Raw genomic sequence first — 27,787 nt, 5'->3', positions numbered from 1 at the left:
TGAAGGTTAAGATTCTGTGAGCTCAAGACCTTGTAAATGTTCAGACTCCAATGGTAGACACAATGAGTGAAGCGTTGTTCTGTTTCAGCAGGTTGATGGTGTGTCCCTGTTTGTGCTTTACCAACAGCTTCTCGGATCGGTTATTGTCATTAAACCTATAAATTCATATAACATCCATTGTGACTCATTGAATTTATTATATTATTCATCAAGAGGATTTATCAAGGGTTTTTTTCCACAGCAGTATGAAACACAACAGAGTTTGAAATGGATAAAATATTAAAAGGAGGATCCGATGTAAACAGATATAGCTTCTAAATGTATTTAAAGATGTGTATATCTATACATCTGATTTAAATAGACAAATAAATATATGAATTGTTGTGGCGAACGTTGATCATAGCAGGTTATATCATAATTTAGTCGATAACACCATAACATCAAAATTGTATTTGTGTGTGTGTGTGTGTGTGTGTGTGTGTGTGCGTGTGTGTGTGTGTGTGTAAAAGGGGTCTGGGGGGTGGAGGCTGTTCTCACAGCTCTCCATGTGCACACACAGAGCTCTGTAACGCGACAGTTCACTTGTCATACTTGGGCGACTTTAACCTCATTTGGACTCTGATGCAACAACACTATAGACTAGGTGGTTTGTGGTAAGTTTATTTGATTTTTTAAAAGTATTATTATTATTTGTGTTTAAATATGCGATCGCCGGCTCTGCAGTGTCTTCTTTCTTCGGCGCTCAGAGCATTTTCACATAAACTGTCTACTGAAGATTAAACACGAGGCTTTTGATAAGTTTCATGTCAGTCATTCAGTAAAATAATTCGTTGACTTATCAAAACAGAAGCGCTCAAACATTTTTATCGCCTGAATTTGCCTTATGGTATGATAGCACAGCGTATTTTAATAAACGAAACTTCGTTGCTCTTGTCCGTGCGGTGAATGTATTCAAATGCCAAATTTTAATATCCATATCTCACTATAATTTTACGCAAGGATCTTGGTGTTCAGTGACATTTTGAAATCGATGGTCACCTACAAGAAACGTAATGCATTCTTGTATTTTGATATTTATTTTTCATACTGTCTTACTGTATTAGGATATTTTCCTTATATTTACAGATTACATAGAGGTATTATTCTGCATTGGTAGAATACGTTTTGATCACACATGAGGAAACTGTCTGTCTGTCTTTCTATCTCACAGACATAACAAATGCATGCACACACCCAGGCACTAAATGCAGAATCAAAGCACAAAGTGCACCAGTTAAGTAAACAATAGTATTAGAAAACAGTAGTAGTGTCATATGCACAAATTTGTTTAGCATCGATCTTTCCTTGACCTAATGTTTGCTTTACTTGTGAAATACTGGATGCTTTAACCTTGACATGCCTTCAAATGAGACATCTGAGGTTAAACTGCTCACAGCTCATGTCTACATGAAGGGCAGAACTTGTCACAGTGGGTCCCAAGCGGACACTGATTTGTTTCGAGGGGTCACAAGACAAGAACAGCTGGTATTGAAGACCAGACGGAGAAATGGAGAGATAGAGATAAAGGAAAAAGGCAGGGTAAATGGTAAAATGAGACAGGTAAAGAAAGATTATAAAAGGGTCACAGACCGAGGGGAGGTTACAAGAGAGAGGCAAGGGGAGAGGAAACAGGGAAAAACAAGAGTAGAGAGGGGAGAAAGAGGAAAAGAGTTAAAGTGAGGAAAGAGGAGGAGATGAGAGAGAAGCACACACTAAATATCCTTTTTTTTTTAATTTGGTGCTTCTTTTCATCAGTTTGCATCGCTTAATAAAGTCTTGTTTCAAGGTCCAGTGTGTATCCAGTGTTTGTTGTTCAGGAGATTTTTTTTTAGTGGGAGCTGAATTACCTAAATTACATAAAATCCAGATATTTAGTTTCTACCAGGAGCCAAATTGTCCACAGAGGTCTCGTCCCATAAAAAAAAACCAAAAAAAAAACCAAGATGATAAATAAATAAAACCGACCAGGTGATTTAAACCAGTAAAAACCCTGAATAAAACAGTTACATGTTAAAAACATCTTTTTTTTTTCTTACGCTGTTTGGCACATCATACACCGCCATTAGCCTAACACTAGCTAATCTGTGCTCACATTTTTTTCCCCTGACACTTTAAAATTCATGTTCAGGAGGTTTGTAACAGGAGCCGAAATATTCTCAGAGGTCTCCTTCTTTCAAAAACAAATGCACTTGGTGATAAACATCGGTAAAAATACTGATCAAAGCAGTTTCGCGTTACAAATCAGTGTTTTTCTGATGCTGTTTGGCATGTCAGACATAGGCCGTTTGTCTAGCGCCTGCTAATTTGTGCTCAGGCTTTTTCTCTGATAACTTGAGATCTAGATGTTCAGGAGGTTTGGATCGGAAGCTGAATTCCCCGAAGAGGTCTCTTCCTCTCCAAAACAACAGGACCCAATAATTTAAAGCGTTAAAAACACTGAATAACGCAGTAAGCCTGCCTAATAAAAAAAAAAAAAAAAAATCAGGTTTTAAGACAATGCTCATCACAGAGAGGCTGCTACATTGGTTGATGTAAAAATGCACATGGCCCTGTCTACAGCTTGTGTTTGGTTTGTATATTGTGACCTTGTACCTGTATGGATCTTTTGTAGATATAAAAGGTTCATTCTAAGGTAACAAATGCTCAACAATTTTTATTTCTAGGTGATTTCATACTAGAAAAGATATTCCATTTCTGCCAATATGTCCCTCTAAATCCTACACACTGTTCCTCCAATTAACAGATGAGTCAGTTAAGTAAGAAATAATCTAACCTCTCGTGACCCTTCTTTCTTTTTTTCTCTCTTTCTATATCTGTCTGGGGACACACAGGAGCTTTTTATCTAATTGGCAAAACGTCCAAGCTAATGAAGCTTTTAAGGCTTTTCATTCCATTCATCTTGCCAATTTGGCCAATAATTACATGCAATTGTGTGCACTGCTCTCTGTGTGGGAAGAAGAGTTAATTGCAGCTGATATTGTGTTTAGAAGGACTGTGACATCACCTGTCAATACAAGACAATACCTTCCTAAAAATCCACTTTGTTCTTTGTAGTTGCTGAAGTCTTCATCAGGTTTTTTTTTCTCCTAATCTCCCATTCAGGGCAAAATGTCTGCTTTGCATGTGTGCATGTGAGCACACCTTTGTACGTTTATCTTTGTGTGTATGCACGTGTGGTTTGGAAAAGGCAAACTACATTCAAAAACGTTCTGTGTGTGTGTGTGTGTGTGTGTGTGTGTGTGTGTGTGTGTGTGTGCGCGCTTGTGCATGTGTGTGTGTGTTTGCACATCCCCATGACAAGCTTGTAGGAGTATTGATCAAACTCAGGCTAATCTGTGAGCCCTTGTCAGTCTTTGTAATGAAAAGTGCGGAGGCAGAGATGTGGCGAGGATGTAGACCTGCTGCAAATCTGTTAATTGAACAGCAGCAGAGGAAGCAGACTCCCGTGGGGAATAAGACTGATGGATCGTCAATTAGCTGATGGTGTATCACCACTTATACTTTCTTGTTTAAAAATGCAATCATTCAGAAAGAAAAAAAAACATGCTTGTCGATCATCTGTCAGATTAATGACCAGTACAAACATATAATCAGTCCTCCGTCTCCCTGAAAAGGACATTCTCTTTAGGAGAAAACCACGTTTGTATACTTAGCATAATTTACCACATGTTCATAACTGTGTTGTGTTCTGTTGTAAGGAAGATCCTTCTTTGTGTGTCGGGAGTGTCGTGTGTGTGTCTTTGTAAAGGCATCAAGGCTACGAATGCTTATGTGAATACACTGTATATGATGGAGCCATTGATGTTGCAGCTTTTTCACTTTGAAATAACATTTCTTAAACCTCTTTTGGGGCAATTAGAATGGGATTTTCCATCTTCCCACTGTTTGTCTTTTTTACATGTACTTAGACAAAACAATTGCCCTTTTTCACGCTTCAAGAAGACCAATGTCCTGTCTACATGTAGACAGATATTTTTGTAAACTTATATTTTTCTCTATGTTTTGGCCTCTCGTCCACAGGCAAAAAGAGCTTACCGTATCTAAAACAGAAATTTGTGAAAATGCCCTTTGAGGTGCACATTTTTCAAAATTATGGTTACTTTATTTGTGTGTAGACAATAAATAAAAAGTAACCATCAAACACTTGACTTCATGCATTCAATGCGCTGTCCTGGCCCAGTGCACTGTAAATAACCCAACACTATACTCTTATCCAATTAATGTAATAAATTCTAAGCCTCTAAAAATCTATTTTTGACGGCGGATGTTTCAGTTGTTGCAGCCCAAAACAAAAAAATAATGTGTTGGAAACCCTGAGGTTATTATCAAGAGTGTGACAAGACCAGAATTGTATAGTTTTAGATTTTAAACAAACCCCCAAAATGTCACGCTTATTGTTGAGTTTGTTTTGTGAAACTGAGGCTTGCAGTTTCCCGAAAGCAATTTGGTAATGTTTCAACTTAATGTGTCTCTGTGGTCTCTGCTTTAGGAGGTGAGGATATCCAGGAGCATTTGGTTAAAACATCATGGAACATTAAACCAACTTTTTAAAACACAGAGACAGTTTGCTTATTTAACAACTGATTTTTATTGAAGTCATTTTTTTACCAGCTGCGGCAACGTTGCACTTGCTGTGAGTCTGTTTGGACGGATTTTTGTCAATAATGTCACAATCAAACAAGATACAGTTATGAAACTTTAGAGGTCTGTAAGCAACATTAAAATGAGCCCGGTTTGAAGATGGGTTTGGTCTTACAAGGGGGGCAGGAAGTATTGCAGGGGCCATCGCCCCCGAAGGATCGCTGTGTGTGCTTTGGAGGATAGTGCTGCAAGCATGTGGGTTGGTGGTGGTTTTGTATCCTGTAGCATCAGACATGGTTGATCTGGTGTATGTGTGTATGGAGTTATCACTGGGTAAAGCATGTGATGTAAAAGTGGAGAGATTGACTATTTATCAATCAAGTCAAAACTCCAGGCTCAGTATTAATGGAAGCTCAGTGAAATCAACAATGTGTGGGCAAAAGCACTTAACTGCTACAAAATGTTGCTTTTTTTTTGCCAAAATGCAAATGCATCCTGTGTCATAAAAGGTCTCCAAAAGGGAACAACTTTTAATAACAAACCAGATAGTGTGTAAAGGAAACAACAGAAATGCCCTGAAATGCACTTATTGAAGGTAATTGTCACAATTCCAGCAATTAGCATGAATTAATTTGACTGACTAAATATTTACCAGACAGGCATCTGTTTTAATGGTGACCTCGTTGTCACTGGATCACATCAGCAGGTTGTTTGCACTAAGCTGTGGCTCGTACTATTATGAGGTAATTACAGGCATCAATAGAGTTTGCAGTGAGGAGGAGGCAGCTCTTCACCCACAGTATCAACCATGTAATCATGAAGAGGCCTCTCATACGCACAGAGTCAACAACACTGTCCATATACTGACTGCTTTTAGGAAGTTCACTGTTGAAATGTATTCAGAGGCTGAGTGGTCTGTTGTTAAATATGTATTTGTATTGTGTTTGATCTCCGCATGCATGCACTTTTATCTGTATGAGAGGTTTATCAGGTACCACAAATGTGACCGGTTAAAGCTCGATAAACTCTTGAGAGAAATGGCGACTGCCAATGCTTGTGTAAAATCACAGCAGTGGAAGTCTAAGGTTTAAGGCACACCCCTTACCTAAAAATCTAAGACCTAAGAATCATCATCTCCTGTACACTTAAAAGAAAGCTCCAAAAAGTCTGTATAGCCTTCCCCTACGCCAATAACACAAATGACTTGTTAAACCACATGAAAAAAAAAAACTCTAACTAAAACTCTAACTCTCACTAAAGTGACCGTCCTCGTCTGGCATCAACTCAGACATTACATTGACATTGCAGTATGTCATGGTATCTACAAAAAGGAGATTTTCTGCCATGATTGACAGCTGTGACAGCCAATCCATGTGCTTGCATTCAATGGCGCTGTTCGTGATTGGTTGTACGGGTATTTTGGTATTTTGGCGGGAACTCCCCCACCAGGGATATGGCTACTGTGCAGACTCCTGCTCTCAATGACCTCACCAGCACAATATGACAGGGGGATTCATGCATCTCTATCAGTCTTGCAGTTTGTTTTGTGTAAAATGCACAGAGCACAGAGCTAAGAGGCAAAAGGCTGTGTGTTGCAAACTGCAAAGTCCAAATGCACTGCATGCATGTCCAAAGAATGCTCCTAAAATTTAAATAATACCAGTATATCTTATATCTTAATCAAAAAAATGCTACACTCTGTATAAGGCTTAATTTAGAATATCCAAACAGAATATGGTGTTTACATGAATGAATATTGTTGCATTCAGATTAATCGTGGGATATTAGTGTGAGTGTGAATGTAGTCGCAGACACAAGTGTATGCTGCCACTTCCCTTATGAAATCAAGATGGACACCCGTGGAACCTGCCATCTAACAACCAAATAATTGAATGCCACTTCAAAAATCATTTGTTTAACATCCCCTGTTGAATTATTCCTCTGTTTACATGCCCTGAAACATTGTGGAAATCAGCTCCAGAGTTAAAACCTGGATTATGTGATTTTCTTTGCCATTTTGAAGCAGTGAGACAAGCTATAAATGCCACAGCTGGTGTGTGTGAGGAAAGAGGGACAGGACTCAAATGCAGATAGCCCAGGTTCAGTGATTTGATAAATAACATCAGCTTAAAAAGCAGGTAGACAGCAAAGCAAGCTAGTACAGGAAGCTAGTAAGCAGAGGCATGAAACAGCAAAGTGAGAATGAACCAGTATATATACACAACTGGGCTGATTAGGAAAAATGAGAAGCAGGTGTGTAGATGAGCAGTGAGGGTCAAGTAGCTGCAGGGCTGATGAGGGAAGTAAGAACAGGTGTGCGGATGGGCGAGGCAGTCAGGGGACGAGGGAATGAGGACATCTGGTGGACAGATGAAAAATGACAGTGAAACAGTGAAGGGGTGTGGGGGATGTGGCAAAAGAGGACGGAGACAGACAAAATAAACGGTCACATTAGTCTTGTTATTTTTCTGGTCATTTTCTTGTTTGTTTTTTTGTTTTTGATTATCCTGTAATAATAATAATAATAATAATAACAACAACAACAACAACAACAACAACAACAATAATAATAATAATAATAATGATGATAGTGATAATAATTATAATATATTATTTTTCAAGTATTTTTCTTCTACTTTTTACTAATTTCTTGCTATTTTTTTAAATCAGTTATTTGCTCATTTGCTCATTGCCCATGTTTTTGGCAGATTTTTTAGGTAGTTTTTTTTTACTTTGATGGATAGGACAGTGTAAATGTGAAAGGTGGAGAGAGAGAGGACAACATGCAATTAAGGGCTGAGGCCAGAGACAAACCCACGGCCGCTGCGGCGAAGACACAGCCTCTGTTCATGAGGTGCTCCTCGACCAACTGAGCTACTGGGTGCCCCATTGCCCATGTTTTTGAAAGAAATCAGGCCAAATTGCTCAGGTTTTTAAGTGTTAAACCTTGTGTGTGAGTGCACATGTCTGTGGTTTGTGCTTTTTTGTGTATGTCTGCAAACTCTGCATCTGCTTACTGTAGATACTGTGGGTCCAGCAAAATACGTGAAACTTTGCTGTCACTTGTGTTTAAGGGCTAAGGTCATTTTCCTAGTTGCTGTTTAGGCTCATTAAATTAAATGTGTCAGTCTGAAGCCAAGTCACTACAACTAGAGTTGAGCTAACAATAATTATTTTGACTCAAAATGCAGTCCAAATCATGATATAAGAGTATCGATATATTCAGTATATTGAATAGTAAGCCATTTTCGTCTTCCACTCCAGCATGACATGCCACTATCATGAACACAAAAGCAGCGACCTATGAATAAGGCAGAGTCACAAAAGTTGCACCACTACCATTGAATGTTGTCCTAAAATTAGATCTTTTAGAATTAGAAAATATAATATATTGCCTTGCGTACAGTATTGCAATATATCACAATTTACTAAATAGCAGTTTTATGCAAAAGGAAAACAACAGGATGAATCATATTTAAATCAAGACAAGGACAGTGTCTAAATGAATAAATAACTAAATAACAGCCATGTTAAAAGTATTAAAATAAAAACCATCCAGTCACCACCCTGAAGAAAAAGAAACAAACAAAAACAAAACAAAAACAAAATAAAACACACACACACAAACACACACACACACACAACCAGTGTTAGGGCAATGATATCAGTTTCTGTCTTTTTGTTTTTGTTCGTTGCACTTGCTATAAGGCTTGTTTGCTTTTATTTGTGCTTCTTGTTTTTGCATGTTCGAAATAAAGATTCATTCATTCAAACACCTGTATCGGGATCCGTATCATATCACCAGATTCTTGCCAGTACACAGCCCTATACAACATGTTTTCATATTGGATCTCAGGAGGGAGTCTATGGATCTTAACGCTTACTTTGGACGTCACTGCATGTCAAAAATAATCACTGTAATCTAAGCTCTGTTAGTTACTGTCACAACTTCTAGCTTCTGACTGTCAAATTCAATTTAATGGGCATGAACTGAACCAAGAAGTCCCTAATCACTAGTGACATCAAAGTTTCGCATATAACTCTGGATCTATAGTATCTGCACTCAAGACACACAGAGGCCAGAATCTGCAGATGTACATATCACACGTGTGTGTACTCACACACAAGGCTTAATGTATGCCACTGTTGCCTTTGTATCTGGATGTTCAAAGAACTGGCTCTTCAATCAGCGTTCATTTGGACTCTCTTGTTTGTCTCCTGCATTTGTTCCGCACAGGGCCTTTTGGGCCTTGTCTTGACCTTACATCGCCATAGCAACATCTCCCAGGAAGTTTTTTAGAGAGGCGGCCATAGAACGGCAGACAAAAGACATGATGGCCTCTGGGAAGACAGATTGTCTGTCTGCTCTATTGTGTGAGTCGAAGATTAGAATGGCAGGTGTTGTGCTGCACATCCTGGAAATCAGCAGCATAAGAGGACGTGTGTGTGTGTGTGTGTGTGTGTGTGTATGTGTGTGTGCAATTGAGTGAACTATATATGGGAGTTAAGTTGGGACATTAAGCGACTAAACATTTTTTGTACTGTATTTTTTTGTAAATAGCCTTGTAATTAAAAACTGAAATTCCATATCTTTCAGCAAAAGGTACATACGTGTTGCACACTCCAGCTCCACCTGCATGTTGTTTTAATTCAAGATGGTAATTTTCCCATTCCAGATTTTACCAGCTGGTCCAGGGATTAAAGTCATTTGGTGATAAATCTGTATCACTATCCTCCAGGCTGGCATTGTTATGATTTATTATCCGTGGACATCTACAGCTTGCTTTGCACTTTTAGATTTATCTGTTTTGTTTTCTGTGTGGTTCTTTTCATATGCATATTTAATCTGTTATTTTTCTTGTTTTTCACCACAGGACTAAAGTCAAGCAAATGTTTTAAAGGTCCAGTGTGAAGGATTTAGCAGCATCTGTTGGAAGAAATGGTATATCATTTTTCATAAGGGAATAATCACCTGAAACTGGGTATCATCAGCCCATTTTACGCTGCCATTTCAAGGTATGAATTCTGTATGCCGCCTCGCTGTTTTATATAAAAGATGAGATAGTCGCGAAATGGAGCAACAGAGTTGTCTCACCTTCCATTTACCAAATGGACTCAAAATAGATAGAAATATCTGTATTGTAACAAATTCCGTCAGTAAAATAGTATACACCAGTCATATTCTTATAAATTGAACATCCCACATATGACTGTACTCACAAGGCTTGAATAGAAAAACAGTCCAACGATAACTATATAATGCATGATTTCAAGAGATTCTTTTGAAATGCTATTGTTAAATATGCATTGAAAGCCTTTGTGGACTAAGCACCTTTATATTTATGACTTTGATTCTCAAAAGATTGATTCTTTCAATCTTTTTACTCAATTATTAGAGTCTAGATTGCACAATGTGTACAAAGTAGTGTGCAGTGCATGTTGTTGCTGATTTTTAACATGCTTTCAAAACCACTTCTGCCCAGAGATAATGATTAATTCACCATTGCACCATGTGACTACCTGAATGTTCTGCAGCTACATATCGTCACCATAATATTTTGTCTTGATATTAACCACTATCAAGTATCCACCACGATCAGAATAACACCATATCAGGGGCTCGTATCAGGAGGCTAAATCTTGAAATTAATTTGAATTTTTTTTTACTTTACAAAACTTAATACTGCATATTTACCAAAGTATGTGAGTGTGTCCTGTTAAGTGGCTCAGGTCATTTCTCTGCTGCATTTACATTTAGTAATTAAGGCCCTGACCTCTGCCTTCTGGCTCTTACAATCAGCCAAGAACTAAAATATTCATGATACAGGAGAAATTAGCAAGAAGAGTTTTGCATAAAGAGGATGGCTTCACAGTGATGGTGTTTCTCTCTTATCTGACCTTCAGTTTAAAATACAACCAATATAATCAAACACCTTATTGTTCCCATATATTTTTGTTGTATAAAACTAAAGTGTATACTGTATAAAGAGAAAAAAAGATCACATTAGTTGTTGAACTGAACTGTACAATATTCCCCTTTATATGTTAATATAGTTAATATCCCTGACTTCATTTTATCCCTCACAATTTCGACATGTTTCCTATAAATTATTCTTTCTGCCTTTTTCCCCTATTCTCTTCCCATCATCCTGCCATCAGCATTAATGCATATAAGTCAAGGTTGTGGAGGACATGCCTCTATTTTTTTTCCCCATAGGTCAGTACACTTTGTTCCTAACAGACTGCCAATTACTATCCATCGCTGTGAGGGATGAGGGTGTGCCTGCGGGCGGCATGGTAGTTATTAAGAAGGCTTCATAAACAAGTCTTGTACTAATAGAACTAAACACATTATGTTTTTGTTCCAGTGCAGGCTTGTTTTTGTTGTGACAGACGGAGGGTAGTTAAGTTGATTAGCACTTAGGTATTCTAAAAGCTTCATCGGTCTGACAGTGAACCAAACTTTTAAACTTTGGACTCTCGGCACCATCACTGACAAAAGCCATTTTAACAGCACAGAATCAGAGAAAAAACATGTTGGTCATTGGTCGTCCTTCAACACTTTCTGTAAACACTCAGGTTTTAATGTCTTGTGCAGCATTTACACCAACTGTGACACCTCACCTTGTGTGTGTGTGTGTGTGTGTGTGTGTGTGTGTCTGTGTGAGTGTGTGTGTTATCATGGCAATGTGTGCATTTTGCCAAGTGTTCATATGTCTGTCTGTCTCTCTGTGGACAGATATTGTCAATGCAAAAGTATTGAAATTGTGCAAGATGTTGTCACAAAACTTTACAGTTGTGTCGTTGTGATCAAAATGAAAGTCAAGTTCAAAGATGTGTGTGGTCTGAGCAAAGGGGGTAGGAAGTAGTAGGAGCCCATTTTATGCCTCCAACCTACAGCTTGACAGAGTCTGAACCATGCAAGATGCAGTCACAGACTTTACAGGTGTTGAGTTGAGATCAAAATGAAAGAGTTAAAGATGGGTGTGCAAGGATACCGGTAGTAAGGAGGATTGCCGTAATGCAGCTGGAGTGATCCCATCGCATGATCATCACATTTTTTGTGTATTTATTTTAGTTTGACATTCACATTACATTAAGGGTTTTGTGATGCACGTTGATCTGAGCAGTATTTACCACTCCAGCACTCCTGTTGCTGCTGTACAGTCTCAGACATACCAAGCCAACGTTGAAAAACTAGAGCTGACAGTTGTGTTGGCTCACATCAATACACTGCGAAGACAACAAACAACAACATTATCTCCCTGAGTGAGAGGACCTGCACCTGCAGACAGCGGTAATCTGTAATCATCATTTAAAAAAGGTAAACCAGAAGACTGACATGACGCTACTTGGCCAGTAAGCACATTGACAATAGGGTCCAATGTTGAAAGAACAAAGCTTATATACCCTGCACCAGTGAACAATAACAGAAACAATAATGACACTTTTCTGCTAAAAAGAGCTCATTTGTTAAAGATAAATAATCTTACAAGACTGTTTTGATCTCACATCCACTGACTTAAGCCTTCTGGTTACTTTCCCCACTTGCATTTCTCCTCTCTTGTGCTTAGCTGAACTGCCAATCAGAATAATTTAATTCACCAACATGCTAAATTGGCTGAAAAAAGGCAACAAGGGCTGATGGGGACAAAGGGTGCTGGACAGACTGGGGCATCAAGGACAACAGACACTCCACTGGCAGCCCTACTGCCAGAAATGAAATAAAACAATTCATTATTAAGGTTATTAAGGTTAAGATTTGTTAGAAGTCATATTTTTTAATGTCATACTGAGCCAGATTACATCTTCCCCACTACTTTCTGTCTTTATGCTCAATTTATGTGATTTGTTTTCTGGCTCCAGCCTCTTAATGCACAGATATAAGAGTGTCAATTTCCTCATGAAACACTTGGCAATAAAGTGAATAAGTGAATTTCCCAAAATGTGAAACTACACTTTTAAACATTATACAAAGCACTTTAGATCGCCTTTGTGTATGAAATGTGCTTAATTAACACATTTTGCTTTGCCTTGTAGGTTGAACTGTCACTGATGGGATCTTATCTACTGCTGTTGCCTCATATTCCCTAAAGCCTCCATGGAGCTCATCCAGGCCACCCTGCTGCCTCAGGAAGCCCCGACAGCTACCTGGAGCGACACCTCCATTCCCCCTTACTCCCATTTCCTGCTCCTCTCCACTCCTTCTGAACCACACCTTGACTTCACCCCAAGTGACAGTGCTTTCCTCTTCAACAGCACCTGCCAGAACTGCACCAAACGGGAACCTGGATCCCTCCCCGGCTTGGCTGGAATCTTCATCCCTCTTATCTATGGAATAGTGTGTGTTGTTGGCCTCATAGGCAATACTCTGGTCATCCATGTTATTGTCAACTACACAAAGAATGAGTCCGTCACCAACATCTACATCCTCAATTTAGCCATTGCAGACGAGCTCTTCATGCTGGGCCTGCCCTTCCTGGCAGTGCAGAACGCCCTGCTATTTTGGCCTTTTGGCTCCCTCATGTGCCGTGTGGTCATGACTGTAGATGCCATCAATCAGTTTACTAGCATCTTCTGCCTGACCGTGATGTCAGTGGACCGCTACCTGGCCGTTGTGCACCCCATCCGTTCCTTCTGGTGGCGGCGCCCCCGTGTAGCAAAGGCAATCAGCGCCACAGTTTGGGCAGGGTCCTTTGTGGTGGTGCTGCCGGTGGTGGTGTTTGCAGACGTGCTGAAAGACGATGGGAACTGCAGCATTGTGTGGCCTGAGCCGGCAGAAGTGTGGAAGACGTCTTTCATTGTGTACGCGTGCACTGTGGGCTTCTTCTGCCCCCTGCTGGTCATCTGTTTGTGCTACCTACTGATCGTCATCAAGGTACAACATTTACAGTAACATGATACATACGTTCTCGTTTCAAAATTTCGTTTAAAAGATATTCTTAATGTTACTTTTTTTGTTATTGAGACAAATCCTTGAGGTAGCAAATGCAAAATGTTCTGAATTAACCCAAATTGATCCAGACTACAAAAGTAAATTAACTAAAGTTGCAGATAAAATTTTCATTGACACCATAATTTTGAACTTTTTTGGCTGTTAGTGCTGCACATCTCTAAATTTAAAGCTTGATGTTTTTTGCCAGAATGCACAAATCATAGTAACGACCCACTGTCATTCCCAAATCGTCAAATACTGACACTTTGTCACACCCCTCAGTGTCTGATTGCGACGCACAGGGGCACCCTTTAGCATCTCTATGTGACACACAGCTAATACACATTGTAGCATGTGGTTAATTCATGACATGGTGGTAATTAGGTTTAGGCAACAAAATCTCTTATTAAGTTAAAAAAAAAAGATGTTATGAGTTAAAATAATGCAATTGGATATAAACACATGGTGAGAATCAGTGTGCAACAACCATATGTCATGTTTATGGTTATACTAATTCAACATTGACGGTTGGTTTCGTCTGGGACATGAATTGCAGTCTCCTGCGTTAAAGTCCTCTTTAGTTTAATCGATCGATCTCCCCCCATGGAATTTTCTTGCTCTTTATACAACATTAGTTGCCCTAAGCATCAAGTATTACATGGATTAAATTATATTGGAGTTACTTGAAAGCCCATAATATCACATAAAGACGCTAAAAGGTGCCTTTGCCATCAATAGATATATGAAGTGGGTGCAAAAGTGTGTGTGCCTGATAATGTGGGAATGAGAGCAGTCTGGCAGTTAAATTCTTCCCTGAATTTCTATGTAGGCAGTCTTGTACCTTTGACTTCTTATTAAAAAAATCACATATTTTCTGTCACATTTAATCTTTTGTATTGATGAGTCCAGGAGGAAAGTTTCACATCCATAGAAGCTCTAGAAGTGCTCTGTTAGTCACGCCACATTGTGTAGGGGGAAAAAAATAAATGCGCCTTTTATTTCCCAAATTGCTAATACCACATCCTATCTCTGTTGCATTACATTATTTTTAATTCAAAGATATTTTCGCGATTGTTTTTGGCTATTCACGAAGATATCCTTTCAAATGAAGCTGCAGTACAGAGAAGCCCTTTAATGCCATAACAGCTTTCATTATGAACTGCACAAACACATTGTTACACACTAATATCCTTTATAATTGGACTGTTCTCTGTTGGTATCTCTAATGATGTTGGAGGGTCCTTGTGTCATAGCAATATTTGTTTAGAAATAATGGGGAAGCACACTGTGCCGGAGTTAATGTCAAGATTCTGTGGAAAAACATCCACCACAAAATAAGACACAGTAAAGGCTACATTCCTCCTAATACATACAGAATATACTTTCAGTTTTTACTACATAAAGTTGCATTGATGCTCACACTAACAAGGCATATTTAAACAAGTATCTAGTGCACCCAAATCAGAAAAAAACATATTTCCCCCCTTACAGCTATCTAATTGCTATAGTCATTACTTATTTTATTGTTACAATTTCTTATTGTATTTCATGTGATGTAGCAGCATTTGCACTAAAGCAAAATTTCTTTCGGGTTGTTTGTCTGTCCATCCGTCCCGAGTCTGATGAACATTATATCTCAAGAACACCTGAATAGAATTTTTTCAGTTTTAGCACAAACTCCTACTTGGACTCTGATGAACTCATTACATTTTGGTGGTCAACAATCAAAAGTGAATGTGTGACTGTGACCTTGCATTTGTTTCATTCTTTTGAGCGCAATATCTTAAGAACACCTTGAGTCGACATCATGAAATTTTGCACTTTAAGTCAAGGATAAACTGATTAGATTTTGTTGGTCAAAGGTCAAGGGTACTGTAACCTTATTTGTTGCATTCTCGTGAATACGGTATCTCAAGAACACCTTGAGGGAATTTGGCACAAATGCTCACCTGGTCTCAAAGATGAAGTAATCAGAATTTGGTGGTCATAGGTCACTTTGACCTTGTGCCTGTCTCATTTTGTGAATGTGATATCTCAGAAAGTTTTTGAGAGAATTTCCTAAAAAACTGATAAAAATAAAAAGACATAAAGATGAACTAATTAAAATTTGGTGGTCAAAGGTCAAGGTCTCTGTGACCTCACAAAACATGTTTTTGGCTATATATCAAGGATTCCTAGGCTATTTATGTCAACATTTTATAGAAATGCCTCAAAGGATAGTGAAGGCATTTTAGAACAACAGAAATCTCAGGTGGGGATAACTCTGAATCTCATCAGACAAATTGAGAAAATAATTTGGGTAAGCTGACCCTTTACTAGTGAACATGTGTGTTTAAATAAGAAAGGTGACAGTTCTTTATATATTTCTTTCAAAGGTGCGCAGTGTTGCGAAGCGGGCACAGGCCACGTCCTCTCGGCGCAGGAAGTCGGAACGTAAAATCACCCGGATGGTGGTTGTCGTAGTGGCAGTGTTTGTCCTTTGCTGGCTACCATTCTACATTCTGAACATCGTCAACCTCCTTGTGGTCCTGCCTGGGGACTTCAGGGGGCTCTACTTTTTTGTTGTAGTGCTGTCGTATGCGAACAGCTGCGCCAACCCCATACTGTACGGATTTCTGTCTGACAACTTCAAGAGAGGCTTCAGGAAGGCCCTGTGTGGCGCTTCACGCAGGGTGAAGAACAACGACAGGGCTGGCACTGAGGTACAGCGACCAACAGAGGAGTGGGGAGGCATCGTGCTCCAAGCACAAAAAAATGAAGGAGTCATCAACTTGCATAGGAAAGACTGTGGTGAAAAAGAAGAAGACGAGGACATAAATGGAACAGGAGGGGGCATACAGATGAGTGAAATGTGCAAAACGGCACAAAATGGAAACCACAGTGGCGTAACAGAGTGTTCAAGGACACAAGTCGTGCAGAAAGATAAATCTGAACCGGAGCACTCAAGTCCGAGTGCTAAACATGGAGAACTGGCTGAGAAAGGCTCGGGGTTCGATCCTGCTGAGGTGGCAACCTCTGAGGCCAGTAAAATTAGAAACAGCAGGTCTCAACCTGAAGAATTTATGGACAATAACTCTGTGCTTGAAATCAGCTATCTGTAACAGGTGAGATGATTTCGGATTTCAGTGGATTTTGGTAAATGCAATTTAGCGTATTGCTCAAACATCTGGAACAGCTGTGAATATTACAGAGAACTTTGGATTGTTTGTTTGGGGTCAGATCTTTTATCTTGAAATTTGCATTATTAGTCTGCCACTATCAATGCAATTGCTTTTGCCATGGTGTGAGAATGTAAAAAATATATATACATGTATAAGTTTTGACAAAATATAAAAGCTGGCATGATGTTAACTGTGTTGGATCAAACTCTGGCTGCAAGTATTGTAAAGTAGTGTGTTATTGTTGCTAATTGTCTAAGACATGCAAAAAAAAAAAAAAAAACACTTGTATGGTCAAGATTGTCAGTTTAGTTTTGATATTTGGATTTAATTCTTGACTCCGTTAACCAAATCAGTTAACTGGAACTCGGTGGAGTGGGCGGATTCAAAGGTCTGGACCCAGGCAATGACTACGGAGCAGCTCCAAACTTTATTCCCGATGACACCATCAAGTCTGAGATTTCATTCTTTAGGTTTTTGATTTTGAGAGAGAGAAGTTCATGCTTACAAATATTGATTGAACTTTCCTAAACTGTGGAATTAACATATAAGAATTCTTAATTGAGGTGTCGTTCCCCTTAAAACTGACGAAATACCAGATTTTACACCAAGAAGGTTGTCAAAGATTAGTGTGGCCCTGTGTATTTGGTGATCTACTGCATCAAAGACCTTATCTTTCAGTTATGTATCTATATTTATTTATTGTTGTCATGTTGAAAAGGGCTGTCACAGGAACATTTTGTTCTGAAATGGCTAATGCGCTGTATGAATCATATCCCAGTGGGACATAACTAATCACCCTTTGTGAAATGCAAAATGTCAACTGTGTTTACTTTTTACTTTAACTTCAACAGCCCACGAAGCTGAATTGCAGTTTTTTCAGAAACACATTTTGGTTGTTAAGTGCTTTTGTTGATCTTTTGTGAAACATCACTACTGAACGTGCCTGAGCATACTTACTGTACATGGAGCTGGACAAAGATGTTACTCTCACTGCATGTCCTAAAAGCAAGAAAGTCTTTTCTCCTCTCAAGATTAACTGACAACATCTTGCTATAGATTAATACCTGAAATGTGCAGAAACCTTCTATCGTAAAAACGTCTATAGCAGGTTTCAAGACGAAGCAGGTTTAAAGTGTATTTTCGGTGTGACTCTGTGAGATATGATATTGCATCAAAAACATGCTAGTGAGAAACTGCACACCTTTTGTTTAGAAAACAGACAATCGTGTTTCCATTTATTTATTAAATCCTCTTAAAGTTTGAAGTATTTTTTTTTGTTTTACTAACACATAACACACACACCAACATTATGTATCCCGAAGGCACAGAAAAACGTTTGTCTGTGATGAACATCTATTTTTTTTGTATTTTTTTGGAGGATTCTCTGCTTCCTTACTTTAAGGTAAAGCAAATCTGTTGGTTATGACGGCTTAAATAGTAGGTGTGCGTTTTGTGATGTATTGTGAATTTTATATTTTATGTCTAATTTAATTAAGGTTCAAACACTGAAGTCAAATTTCACATCTGCAGGTTATATTGTGCAGGGATGAGCAACTACACCGCTATCTGTATCTGTTCAATCAGCTAAATTGTCCGTGTCCGTGTTTGTAATTGGAGCAGACGGGGTTTAAACTGGACGTGTGCTGGGCTTTAAGCGGAAAAGGGTGGGACCTAACCTGAAAATGTTATTTTTGCCTTAAAATGATATGGGTTGATAAGCTGTGATATAATTTATTACAAATGAATTTAACAGACAGCATTTTTGATCATAAGAGATTGAACACAGCAACCCAAATGAGGATTTTCCATCATCATGAGAGCAGATATGTACACATTGTACTCAGATGATACTGCTACTCTTATAAATTACTTTATCTATACCGGGTACTCATTCCATCTGAGTATTCAGGTAAACCCTAATATCAAGCTAATTTGCTGTATACTTGTTTGTTTTTTTTCAGATTGTTTTCTAGAATCAGTGTTTGCATTAAAATATATTATTTGAATGTTGTCAGAGCACTGGTGAAATACAAAGCCAAGTGAAAAGGGGTGAGAGTGGGCTAAATAAATGTTTACAGATGATATTCTAAACATCATCCATTAGCTATACCGGCTTATCCTTTTGTAAGGTTGCGAGGGGGCTGCAGCCATACAGACACATACATACAGGCAACCACTCAGTATGTAAACATGCACAGTTTAGTCGAGCTACGATTAAAGCTCCACTCTGCCGTCGTCCTTGTCCCAGTATACAAGCCCTGGGAGAGGACTGACTTAATGACAGAGGTATGTCCAGCTCCGCAATGGTATGTGGCAATATGCCCCCTTTCAGCTAGTTGCTACTGGACCTTCAGCTGGTCAACCTATATTGTGTTACAGTATGTACTCTAAGCACTATCTTTTCTTGTTTTCGTCTTTTTTTCTTCTAATTTCGTTTTTTCCCAGCTTTCTTCTACAAATGTATGCAGCCAAAGCACAGAGCAGGAACTATGGAGCATGCAGAGAATGCCTAAGTCAGTTTGGGTCTGAGGCGAAATTTGACTCAGAGTGATTTCAGTCTGACTAACGTGTTTACATGCATTATAAAAGTCCAGTTTTAGTCAGACTAACACAATAATTAAACTTTTTTGAACATCATGTGAACACATTGAATGTCACTTTATTCCTCTGAAGTCTCCAATTAAGTTCACATGCATGTCTTTGGACTGTGGGAGGAAACCGGAGCACACTGTAGATAACCCGTGAGGGTATGGAGAGAATATGTAAACCTCAAACAGAACCTTTTTGCTGGGAGGTGACAGCATTAACCACCATGCTGCACAACGATTGATATTACTTTGTAAATATTTTTTGTCTCTTTATAAAACTATTGTGTCACTTGGACTACTGCGCTGTCTATATGTGTACAGTATGTAATATGGACGTTACATGTACCTATTGAAATATTGTCACCATGACCTCAATTTTACTGTATGTTGTTCACCAAGACAGACTTGAAAACAATTAAAAAATAATCCTTCAGTTTATTGCAAAAATGTGTCTTTCTCAAATGAAATGAAAAATGTAACTGATGTCATTTCAAACATTTTAGTGGCAGCTTCAGACAGGCTGCAGCAGTTTATTCTGCACCTGGATCACTTTGAAAATTAAAGACAAAGGCTGCCCTCTAGTGTTAAACATACAGGGAGAGAAACACATTTAGCTCTAACAGGACTCAACTGTGAAACGCAGCAAAAATTACATATTTTAGCTGTGTTTTTATTTTAATCATTTTAAAGCGCCCAACTTATTCACATGATGGGCATTTGTCTTGTGACTCTTGCTATAATGTATTTTCACAGATCTGGACAATCTTGATTTCTCTTTGCAGGGAAACTGTGAGTGTGTATGCACGTTTTTTAAACATCCACCCATGAATTATAATTCATTCATCCTTACTCAGGGACTATTTCTCCGATCCACTTGAGGTAGGGCGGGTTGCCCTGGTCGATAGGCAGGCTGATGACCTCGGCCACCTCATAAGGATGGTTAGAGCTGAAGAGGACAATGAGCAGTTATGAGTCAACTGGGAGCACAGACGGACACACAGAACATATAATAAGCAGTAATTAAAGCTGTGCTCTTTGACCACATGAGTCATGCAGTTAATGGGGTAACACAGTGTTCCTGTGAGAGTCAGGTTCGAGCAGGTGAGGTGTTTTCTGAACTGAGTTTAAAAATAAACTTACCGGACATATTCGGCGAGAGCGGGCACTTTGGAACTTCTTGTTTTAATCATCTAAAGAGGAGAGAGACACTGGGTTATCTCTGAAGATTTTATCATTTTCTCACATGAAATATATTTCTGGTAGTAAAAAAAAAACAACCTGGTCTGTGTCTAGTACGCCCCAAAAATGCTTGCCCTCTCTCACCCAGTGTGAGTTTATAGCCCCTTTTACACTGCCTGTTCAAGGCGGAAATGTTGCACCGTTTTTCCCCTCATCTTTCTGTACAGAAAGTACCATCAATGGATAGACAAGTTGTCTGTCCTTTAAGTCCATTGGTCATGAAGAGACAAAACATTTAAATCATATATATATATGTGTGTGTGTGTGTGTGTGCAGCTGAAGCAATGAGACTATTATAAGTAAGCCCATGTAGAACAGGTATTTAGCTGCATTTAGTTATTTTTGCCAATGCATAAAATATCAGAGTACTTATTCAACACTCACCAGTAGCACTTCATTGTCCTCTTCAATCTTACCCTGCCATTCATATCTGAAGGAACAAAACAAAATAAGGAATTTCACCTCAACTAAGTCCTTGTCAACCATATTATTAAAGGGCAAAATCATTTATTTCATATGCTGACAGAGAAAACCAGTCATTCATAAACCCTCAATAACCATAAATATTTATTCAATATTTATTGAATTTGCTTTAATGGTGTGAATTGGTTGTGTTGACCATGGCTGCAAACTGAATTGCCCCTCAAGGACAAAAAGACTAATCTAATCTAATAGTTATGATGATAAATTTTAAATACAGCACCTTTCGGAACAGTTACATAACGTTTTACAATAAGAACAGACTTAAAGCCAAACAGTATGCACATGGTAAAAACAGAGCAAGATGAATTAAAATGTCATAAAACATCAGTGAAATCACAAAAAAACAATCATTAAAAAAAGAGTTTTTAAAAGTGATTTAAAAGACAATTTAGAGTTTGTGGCCCTGATCTCCTCGGTCGGTTATTTTTAAGTCTGGGGGCTCTATCACCTTTGTGAATTAATCTGGACGTTGGAACAACACGCTTGTCTCGGGGTGCGAGAAGGGACACAGACAGGAACGGACCAGATAAGTAACGTGGGGTGAGGCCTCTCGGGGCTCTGTGAGTGATTAATAACACCTTAAAATCTATTCTCAAAGCAGCTGGTAGTAAGTGAAACCAGGATCGGTGAAATGTGGTCATGTTTCCTAGTCTGAATCAAAACTTTGGCAGCAGAATTTTGGATGAGCCGACAAGGGTAAAGGGATTTTTTTTTACCAAGGGGTAGAGAGTAAGGAAATATATTCATCTAATGGATTAGTAATGAAGCAAGGGATTAAAGATTTTTGGTGGAAAGAAGTGGTCTAAACTTTGTAATGTGTAATATCTGAGATGATAAAATCAGGAGAAACAACTGATTTGAGTTTATCTAAGTTTAGGTTTTGATCAAAAATGACACAGAGAGTAAAAAAACACCTTGTACATATTGAAAAAAGGGAAAACTCAGTCGGGCATGACACTTCAAAGCAGCCGTCTCAAAACTTACACAGATGTAATTGCTGGGACGATGTTGACACAAGCAGCTAGCTTCTTTTCCACAATTCCCCTGAGAGACAGAAGAAAATAATGCATCAGACACTAAGGATTATGCATGAAATAACTAGCAAGGATGCTAAATGCTGTTGACTGAACAGCAGAAATCAAAATCTAAATTTGTTTTGCAGGTAAAGTAATACGAGCTAAAACAATTCCAATGAAACTGGACAATACATTTTGACTCAAGTAAATAACAGAGGGGAGAGAGACTAAGAATGGATCATTTTTCTAACATTTATTTGATCTTTTATTCTATAATACGTTATAAAAAAAAATCATGTCTAAAACTGAATGAGGATGTTGGTGGATGTGTCACCTTGCCAAGTCTTTGGCCACTGTGTCGTTCGGACAAGTGACGAAAGCGGCAGAGTGTGTGCCCGACGTGTACGTCTCAGATGCCATGGAAAACGCCCTCAGTCCAACAGTCCTCAGCAGCTGGAACATAAACACACTCAGGAGCACCGTCTGGGAGGAGAACAACAGGAGCAAGAGGATGAAACCCAGCAAACAACTGCGTAACAAGGTGTCCAAAATACATTAGAGCAAGGCATGGAGTATAGAAAACATGAACAAACCACCCAAACTGTGTTAGAGACATCTGCATGCAGAATAAAGCATGCAGCAAACACACACTCACCACAACTAAAGCTTTCAATGATCCACCTCGCAGGGATTCTGCACCGGGCAGTCCAATGCGCATTGCCTGAGCAGGTCAAAAACATAACCAGTTAGCCAGCACCAGTGGTGGAATAAAAGTCTGACAATAACAATATAACTTTCTATAAATAAACGGATATTTAAGTGCCTGTTGCTGCTGCTTTTACTATTTTCGGCTCAATTAAAACAGATTGCTTGCTGAATTAATAAATAAAGAAAAAAGGAAATTTCAAAAATTCTTTTATCTAACAAATTGAACATTGAAATGAACACAAGGGCACCAGTAAAAAGGGGTTGTTACATTTAAGAGTGCAGAGTTTGTTTGTTTTTGCTGATATTCTCTTCCTACTAACTCATAATTATCCCTGAGTGCAAGATATGGCCGTCCTTCACAGCATTTTAATAACACAAGTTTGATTAAAAAAAACTGTGCACCTTCAATGGAAGAAGAGCTCAGATCCTTTACCTAAATAAATACAGAATAGTCTAAAATTACTCCATTACATGTCAAAGTCCCAATCACTAAATGTCATGTGAGTACATGTACTTAATTATTATCAGTTAAAGTATTTAAAGTAAAAATATTCATCAAACAGAATGGCTGCTTACAAAGTGTTATATTACTACAGCAAGTTACGCATATATGTTCTTCACTAACAAATACATGTAAAAATTGATACTCTCGCAAGTCTGCACAAAAAATACCAGTTGGATAGAGTTATTACAAGAATTATTATTAATTTACACAATTGCGTTCATCCAGTGAAAACACCTTATTTGTTTGTTGTGCACAGTGCACAGTGCAAATGCTACACATTTTAGGGACATTATAAGTAAAATTTGGCTACTGAAATATATGACTTTTTTTTTCAATTTCAAATTGCTCTTATAATATTCACATTTTGTTTCCCTGACCATGTTTAACATTAAGTATGAAATTGTGCTCCATTATATTAACGTGTGGTCAGTGAAATGACAGGAAACATTTCTAGTTGTAGTTCATTGCTGTATATCATTTGTTATTATTATGTAAAAATTTTTTTACTAGTGACTGTAAATGTCAAATATTTCCTTCAGAAATGCAGTGGAGTAGCAGTAGGCTACACAATTGTACCTCAAACTGTATATAAATACTGCACATGTAACGTTACTTGAAACTATTCCACCATTTACTTACTAACACGGTCATGCAGCCAGGTTTCACATGTGAGACCTGTTAATATACAGCTCGAGTATTTTGTTCTTGGGACATATTCAGTGTATTTATTGGATGTACTGCAGCAGAGTACTGGAATGTACTCTGTACACAGTGCACCGTGCTGTGGTGCAGTGGCAATATATGCATAAAGTCAGTCTTATTTACTCGTTATTTTATCTTACTTTAAAAGACAAACATGCTATAGAAATCATACAGCCATTTGCCCACAAAGGTATGCAACTGTGACACGCTAAATCCGTGTAATAACCACTGAACAGTCACTGTTTGTAGTTTATTGCTGACATGCAGACGGGGTGTGTTTAGCTAGCAGTTAGCATGAGCGACAGCTAGCAGTAACGTTAGTTGTTAGTCGGGAGCAAAAGCTGTGTCGATTTTATGAGAACACTGTAAGACGAGCATACTAAAATGTCAGATAATTTGGTTAATACGCGTGGAAAAAGCTGAAACTCTGAAGGTTTTTTTGTAGTTTACCTTCTAACAGCTGGCTGGCACGAACGGAGCGGCACACTACCGTAAAGCGAGGCGGCTCTGTGTTTGTGAAACTGTCGTAAATCAGAACCGGGCTCCCAAGCGAACAACGTTCAACAAAAAACTTCAAATCCTTTTATTTTCTTTGCATCATCCTGACTAAGGTTTCCATACATGTTAATGAAAGTGAAAACGTATGAAATTAAATTAAAATAAATAAATAAGTAAATAAAAATGATCCATTTAATCGTGGACTATTAACTACAAGAACAGTGTTTTTTATTTTTTGTGTGTTGTTTTATAATAATAACAGCAATAATACATTTTATCTATAGAGCGCTTTTAAAAGGAACTCGAGACGCTGTACAGAAGTAAAGAGCAATAAAAAATTTTGTTTTGTTTTGTTTTGTTTTGTTTTGTTTTGTTTTGTTTTGTTTTGTTTTGTTTTGTTTTGTTTTGTTTTGTTTTGTGTAAATAATGTTCAGGTAATATTCTTGTACTATTCTGTACAACTTTGGAGTAAATTGGGACGATTTCACTCAAAAACATGGGCAAAAAGTGATTGAGTAACATTGTAATAAATGTACCTTAAACTGCAAAAAAAAATAAATAAATAAATAAAAAATAGATTTAGAACATTATTTTTAAATAGCTAGAGAAAACATCTAGAAGTATAGTTTTCCTTAGCCTTTTTTTATCTCCCTAATTATCATAATTACATATTTAAAATTAGGCTATGTTACAGAATTATTATATTTTTAAGCTATTTTTGCCAGGTCATTTAGCTTTTTTTGTTTGTTTTACTTTGTTTTTCTGTTTTATTTTAATGTTTTAAAATAATTTTTTTAGGTACATTTCTTGTACTTTTTTCTTGCTAATTTGGGGGTCATTTCTTCTTTCATCTGTCATTGCCTTTTTCCAATTATTTAAAAAAAAAAATAAATCAAGGCAGTTTTTTCAGGTTTCAGAAGGGGTAAATGGTCATGCAAGACTCAAAATAATCTGCAGCAGATACCTTTAATTATGTGCACATGCTAGAAAACGCATGCAGCGTGAACTCATATTGCCACCAACACTTTAGTTATTTAACCCGCAGTGGCAGTGCATAACCATATGATGGCAGCTTTTGTACAGAAGACAAGAATGTGCATTATGATCAGCTCTGGTACTTATAACACACACACACACACACACACACACACACACACACACACTCACATACAAAATCACTCAGTTCCTGTCAACAGAGTACCGGCAATGACTGTGATTGCCTGTGTGCACACAAATGATGTTGTGTGCATACATGACACGTGTGTGTGTGTGTGTGTGTGTGTGTGTGTGCACAAGACAGAAAGCCACTCTGTTTGATAACATCCATCACTTCCCTCACTCTCTCCTCTCTTCATCCTCATCCTTGATTAAAGAATGAGACAAGCATGTCACATATACTAATATGCGCACACACACACACACACACACACACACACACACACACACACACACACACACACACACTTATAGGATGTGACTCTTGCACTCAGAACAAGATAGATTGAGCCGTAGCTGATCTGAGAGCTCTACCAGGAATGCATGGACACACATAAAGATGCAGCGAGACGTATTGGTTGATCTTGTCAAGCTTTTTGCAAGAGCAATGAGGAGCGATGGAAAGGAGGAGGGATATGTTGGTGGTGGAGGTGGTGGTGGTGGTGGGGGGGCTTGTTCCCATGGAAACTGTGCAGTCAGCACATCTGTACGTGTTATGCGCTGTCCTCTCTCATCGGCATCCCGTGGCCTCTCCTCGCCACAGCTGGACATGACAGCATGCGGCTCACATGTACAAGACAGCATGCAAACACAAAATGCGCACAACTGCCCTGACCCCGTTGCCATGGCGACCATAGAGCCCTTAACCCATGGGATGCTCTCTCAGTATATGCAGAGAAAAAAATGCATATGTGTGCATGTGACAGAGACCAGACATCCACACAAGTTGCTACCGGCACTGGGAGACTGTCCTGCCCTCTCTGCTTCATCACCAGATTTTATCCTCCTTTTTCTACTCCCTACTCCCCCCCCCACTTTTTCCTTCTCTCCCTCTGTCTCTTGCCCCCTCTCCCTCCAAGCATGAGGAGAATCAATATGTTTTCAATTTGCAGCAGAGCCTTCCTCCTCTGCATCCTAATCAGGCTCCACTGGCCCTTTAACTTCCAGAGAGAGAGAAATGAAGAAACACAGAGAGAGAGAGAGACAAGAAATGAGTAAAGGCAGACCTCGACCAAAGGACATTTCAAATATATGTCTCAGATGTCCAAGTCAGGATCAGTGGAGCATGTGTTAAAAGACTTTTTTTCCCTGCTATTTCACTACAGGCTGTTTGATGTCTATAGAGAGCACAAGTCCTGACGTCACATCCGGGCTATCCTCTGTTCTACTAAGAGTGCTGCAAGGATTACTTTTTTTTTTGGAAGTCTGACACTGAAGTTAGCATCACCCTGGCCCCCATGTCAAAATACAATGAGATTGTTCCATTGAATTCTGGATTCTTGTTGAAAATAAGCTCTGTGGTTGTGTTATTTACTCTTCTTTTCAATGATTTTGTGTTGACTGTCTTAGTTTTCGCATGAATTGTTCATTTTTGTTTTGTCTTTTCATTTCCTTTAAGTCTTTGTTTTGTTTCTTGTTATTCATTTCTTTGAGTTAGGCCTTGGAACTGAGATGGTTCATCTCAAGAAGCTTATCCTAATGAATAAACGTGTACAACAGCATGGTTTGGGACTCCAGGTTGTAACCACATCAAGGCAGCAAAGCTGTGTCTGTCTTGATGACGTTCATATTTAGCCACTTGTCGGAAACCGTCTTTTAAAGACACTTAAAAGCTTCTAAATGTTAGGTTTTGGGTTTTTTTTTGGACCCCAAAGTGGAAACTGACGCTGGTCTTTAGTTACAAAAAAAAACAAAAAACAAAGGAGCAGGCAGTGGAGGCAGGGAGCTGGCTGACTCAAAGAAAAACCTCTGGCGAAGGCTGAGCACATGTTTTAAAAACGCTGGAGACATAGCAAGGCATATGCAACTCTGGGGAAAAAAAATTAAAATAAAATCACAGAAGGAACACTTGAAAGAACAAAGAGCACCGCCAAGCTACACAAAATGAGTGAAAGGAAGACCAGGCTTATATAGGCAGGTTGATGAGCTGCTGCTGGAGGAGGAGCCAGCCACACCCTCTAACACAAATGTCCTGCAGGAGACAAAGGACAGAAAGGGGAGGGAGAGAGAAAAGATATACAAAAATATTACAAAAAAAAAAGCAAATCATCACACCAAATTTACATGTGACATATTTTATGTCGCACAACAAAACAGGGAAGTCTCTTAAACTCATT

At 38.6% G+C, this 27,787-nt stretch overlaps 2 protein-coding genes across 5 annotated transcripts; one reads left to right on the top strand and one right to left on the bottom strand.

Annotated features, from left to right (window-relative positions):
* Positions 1–544: 544 nt before the first annotated feature.
* On the top strand, positions 545–18,008 carry sstr3b (somatostatin receptor 3b). Of its 2 annotated transcripts, none has more exons than XM_042485588.2 (3): positions 545–653; positions 12,661–13,498; positions 15,931–18,008. In XM_042485588.2, the coding sequence occupies exons 2-3, from the start codon at positions 12,722–12,724 to the stop codon at positions 16,654–16,656; spliced, it is 1,503 nt and encodes a 500-aa protein (XP_042341522.1). In that variant the 5' UTR covers positions 545–653; positions 12,661–12,721; the 3' UTR covers positions 16,657–18,008. The 2 variants fall into 2 exon arrangements, with proteins under 2 accessions (XP_042341522.1, XP_087930788.1); XM_088074662.1 differs by lacking the exon at positions 545–653 and adding an exon at positions 6,859–9,636.
* Positions 18,009–19,719: 1,711 nt separating this feature from the next.
* LOC121942396 (protein CutA homolog) lies at positions 19,720–24,499 on the bottom strand. Of its 3 annotated transcripts, XM_042485590.2 has the most exons (8): positions 24,408–24,433; positions 23,153–23,183; positions 22,698–22,763; positions 22,377–22,525; positions 22,011–22,070; positions 20,928–20,973; positions 20,445–20,494; positions 19,720–20,250 (listed from the first exon to the last, which is right to left on the bottom strand). In XM_042485590.2, exons 3-8 carry the CDS (start codon positions 22,758–22,760, stop codon positions 20,151–20,153), a joined length of 468 nt encoding a protein of 155 aa, XP_042341524.2. In that variant the 5' UTR covers positions 22,761–22,763; positions 23,153–23,183; positions 24,408–24,433; the 3' UTR covers positions 19,720–20,150. The 3 variants fall into 3 exon arrangements, with proteins under 3 accessions (XP_042341524.2, XP_042341523.2, XP_087930806.1); XM_042485589.2 differs by lacking the exon at positions 23,153–23,183 and having other exon boundaries at positions 24,408–24,499; XM_088074680.1 differs by lacking the exons at positions 22,698–22,763; positions 23,153–23,183 and having other exon boundaries at positions 24,408–24,464.
* Positions 24,500–27,787: the final 3,288 nt, after the last annotated feature.

This window comes from Plectropomus leopardus, chromosome 3 (assembly GCF_026936395.1).
Source record: "Plectropomus leopardus strain MGB_pleo_1.0 chromosome 3, ASM2693639v1, whole genome shotgun sequence".
Lineage (NCBI taxonomy): Eukaryota > Metazoa > Chordata > Actinopteri > Perciformes > Serranidae > Plectropomus > Plectropomus leopardus.
The sequence above is the reverse complement of the archived record's forward strand: the minus strand, read 5'-3'. Positions and strand labels throughout refer to the sequence as shown.

Coding starts and splice junctions, on each gene's coding strand:
- sstr3b (XM_042485588.2), top strand. CDS start 12,722: ATGGAGCTCATCCAGGCCACCCTGCTGCCTCAGGAAGCCCCGACAGCT. Junction 13,499..15,930: donor ACCTACTGATCGTCATCAAG/GTACAACATTTA, acceptor TTTCTTTCAAAG/GTGCGCAGTGTTGCGAAGCG.
- LOC121942396 (XM_042485589.2), bottom strand. CDS start 22,760: ATGCGCATTGGACTGCCCGGTGCAGAATCCCTGCGAGGTGGATCATTG. Junction 22,526..22,697: donor CATTGAAAGCTTTAGTTGTG/GTGAGTGTGTGT, acceptor TTCTCCTCCCAG/ACGGTGCTCCTGAGTGTGTT. Junction 22,071..22,376: donor GTGGCCAAAGACTTGGCAAG/GTGACACATCCA, acceptor TCTGTCTCTCAG/GGGAATTGTGGAAAAGAAGC.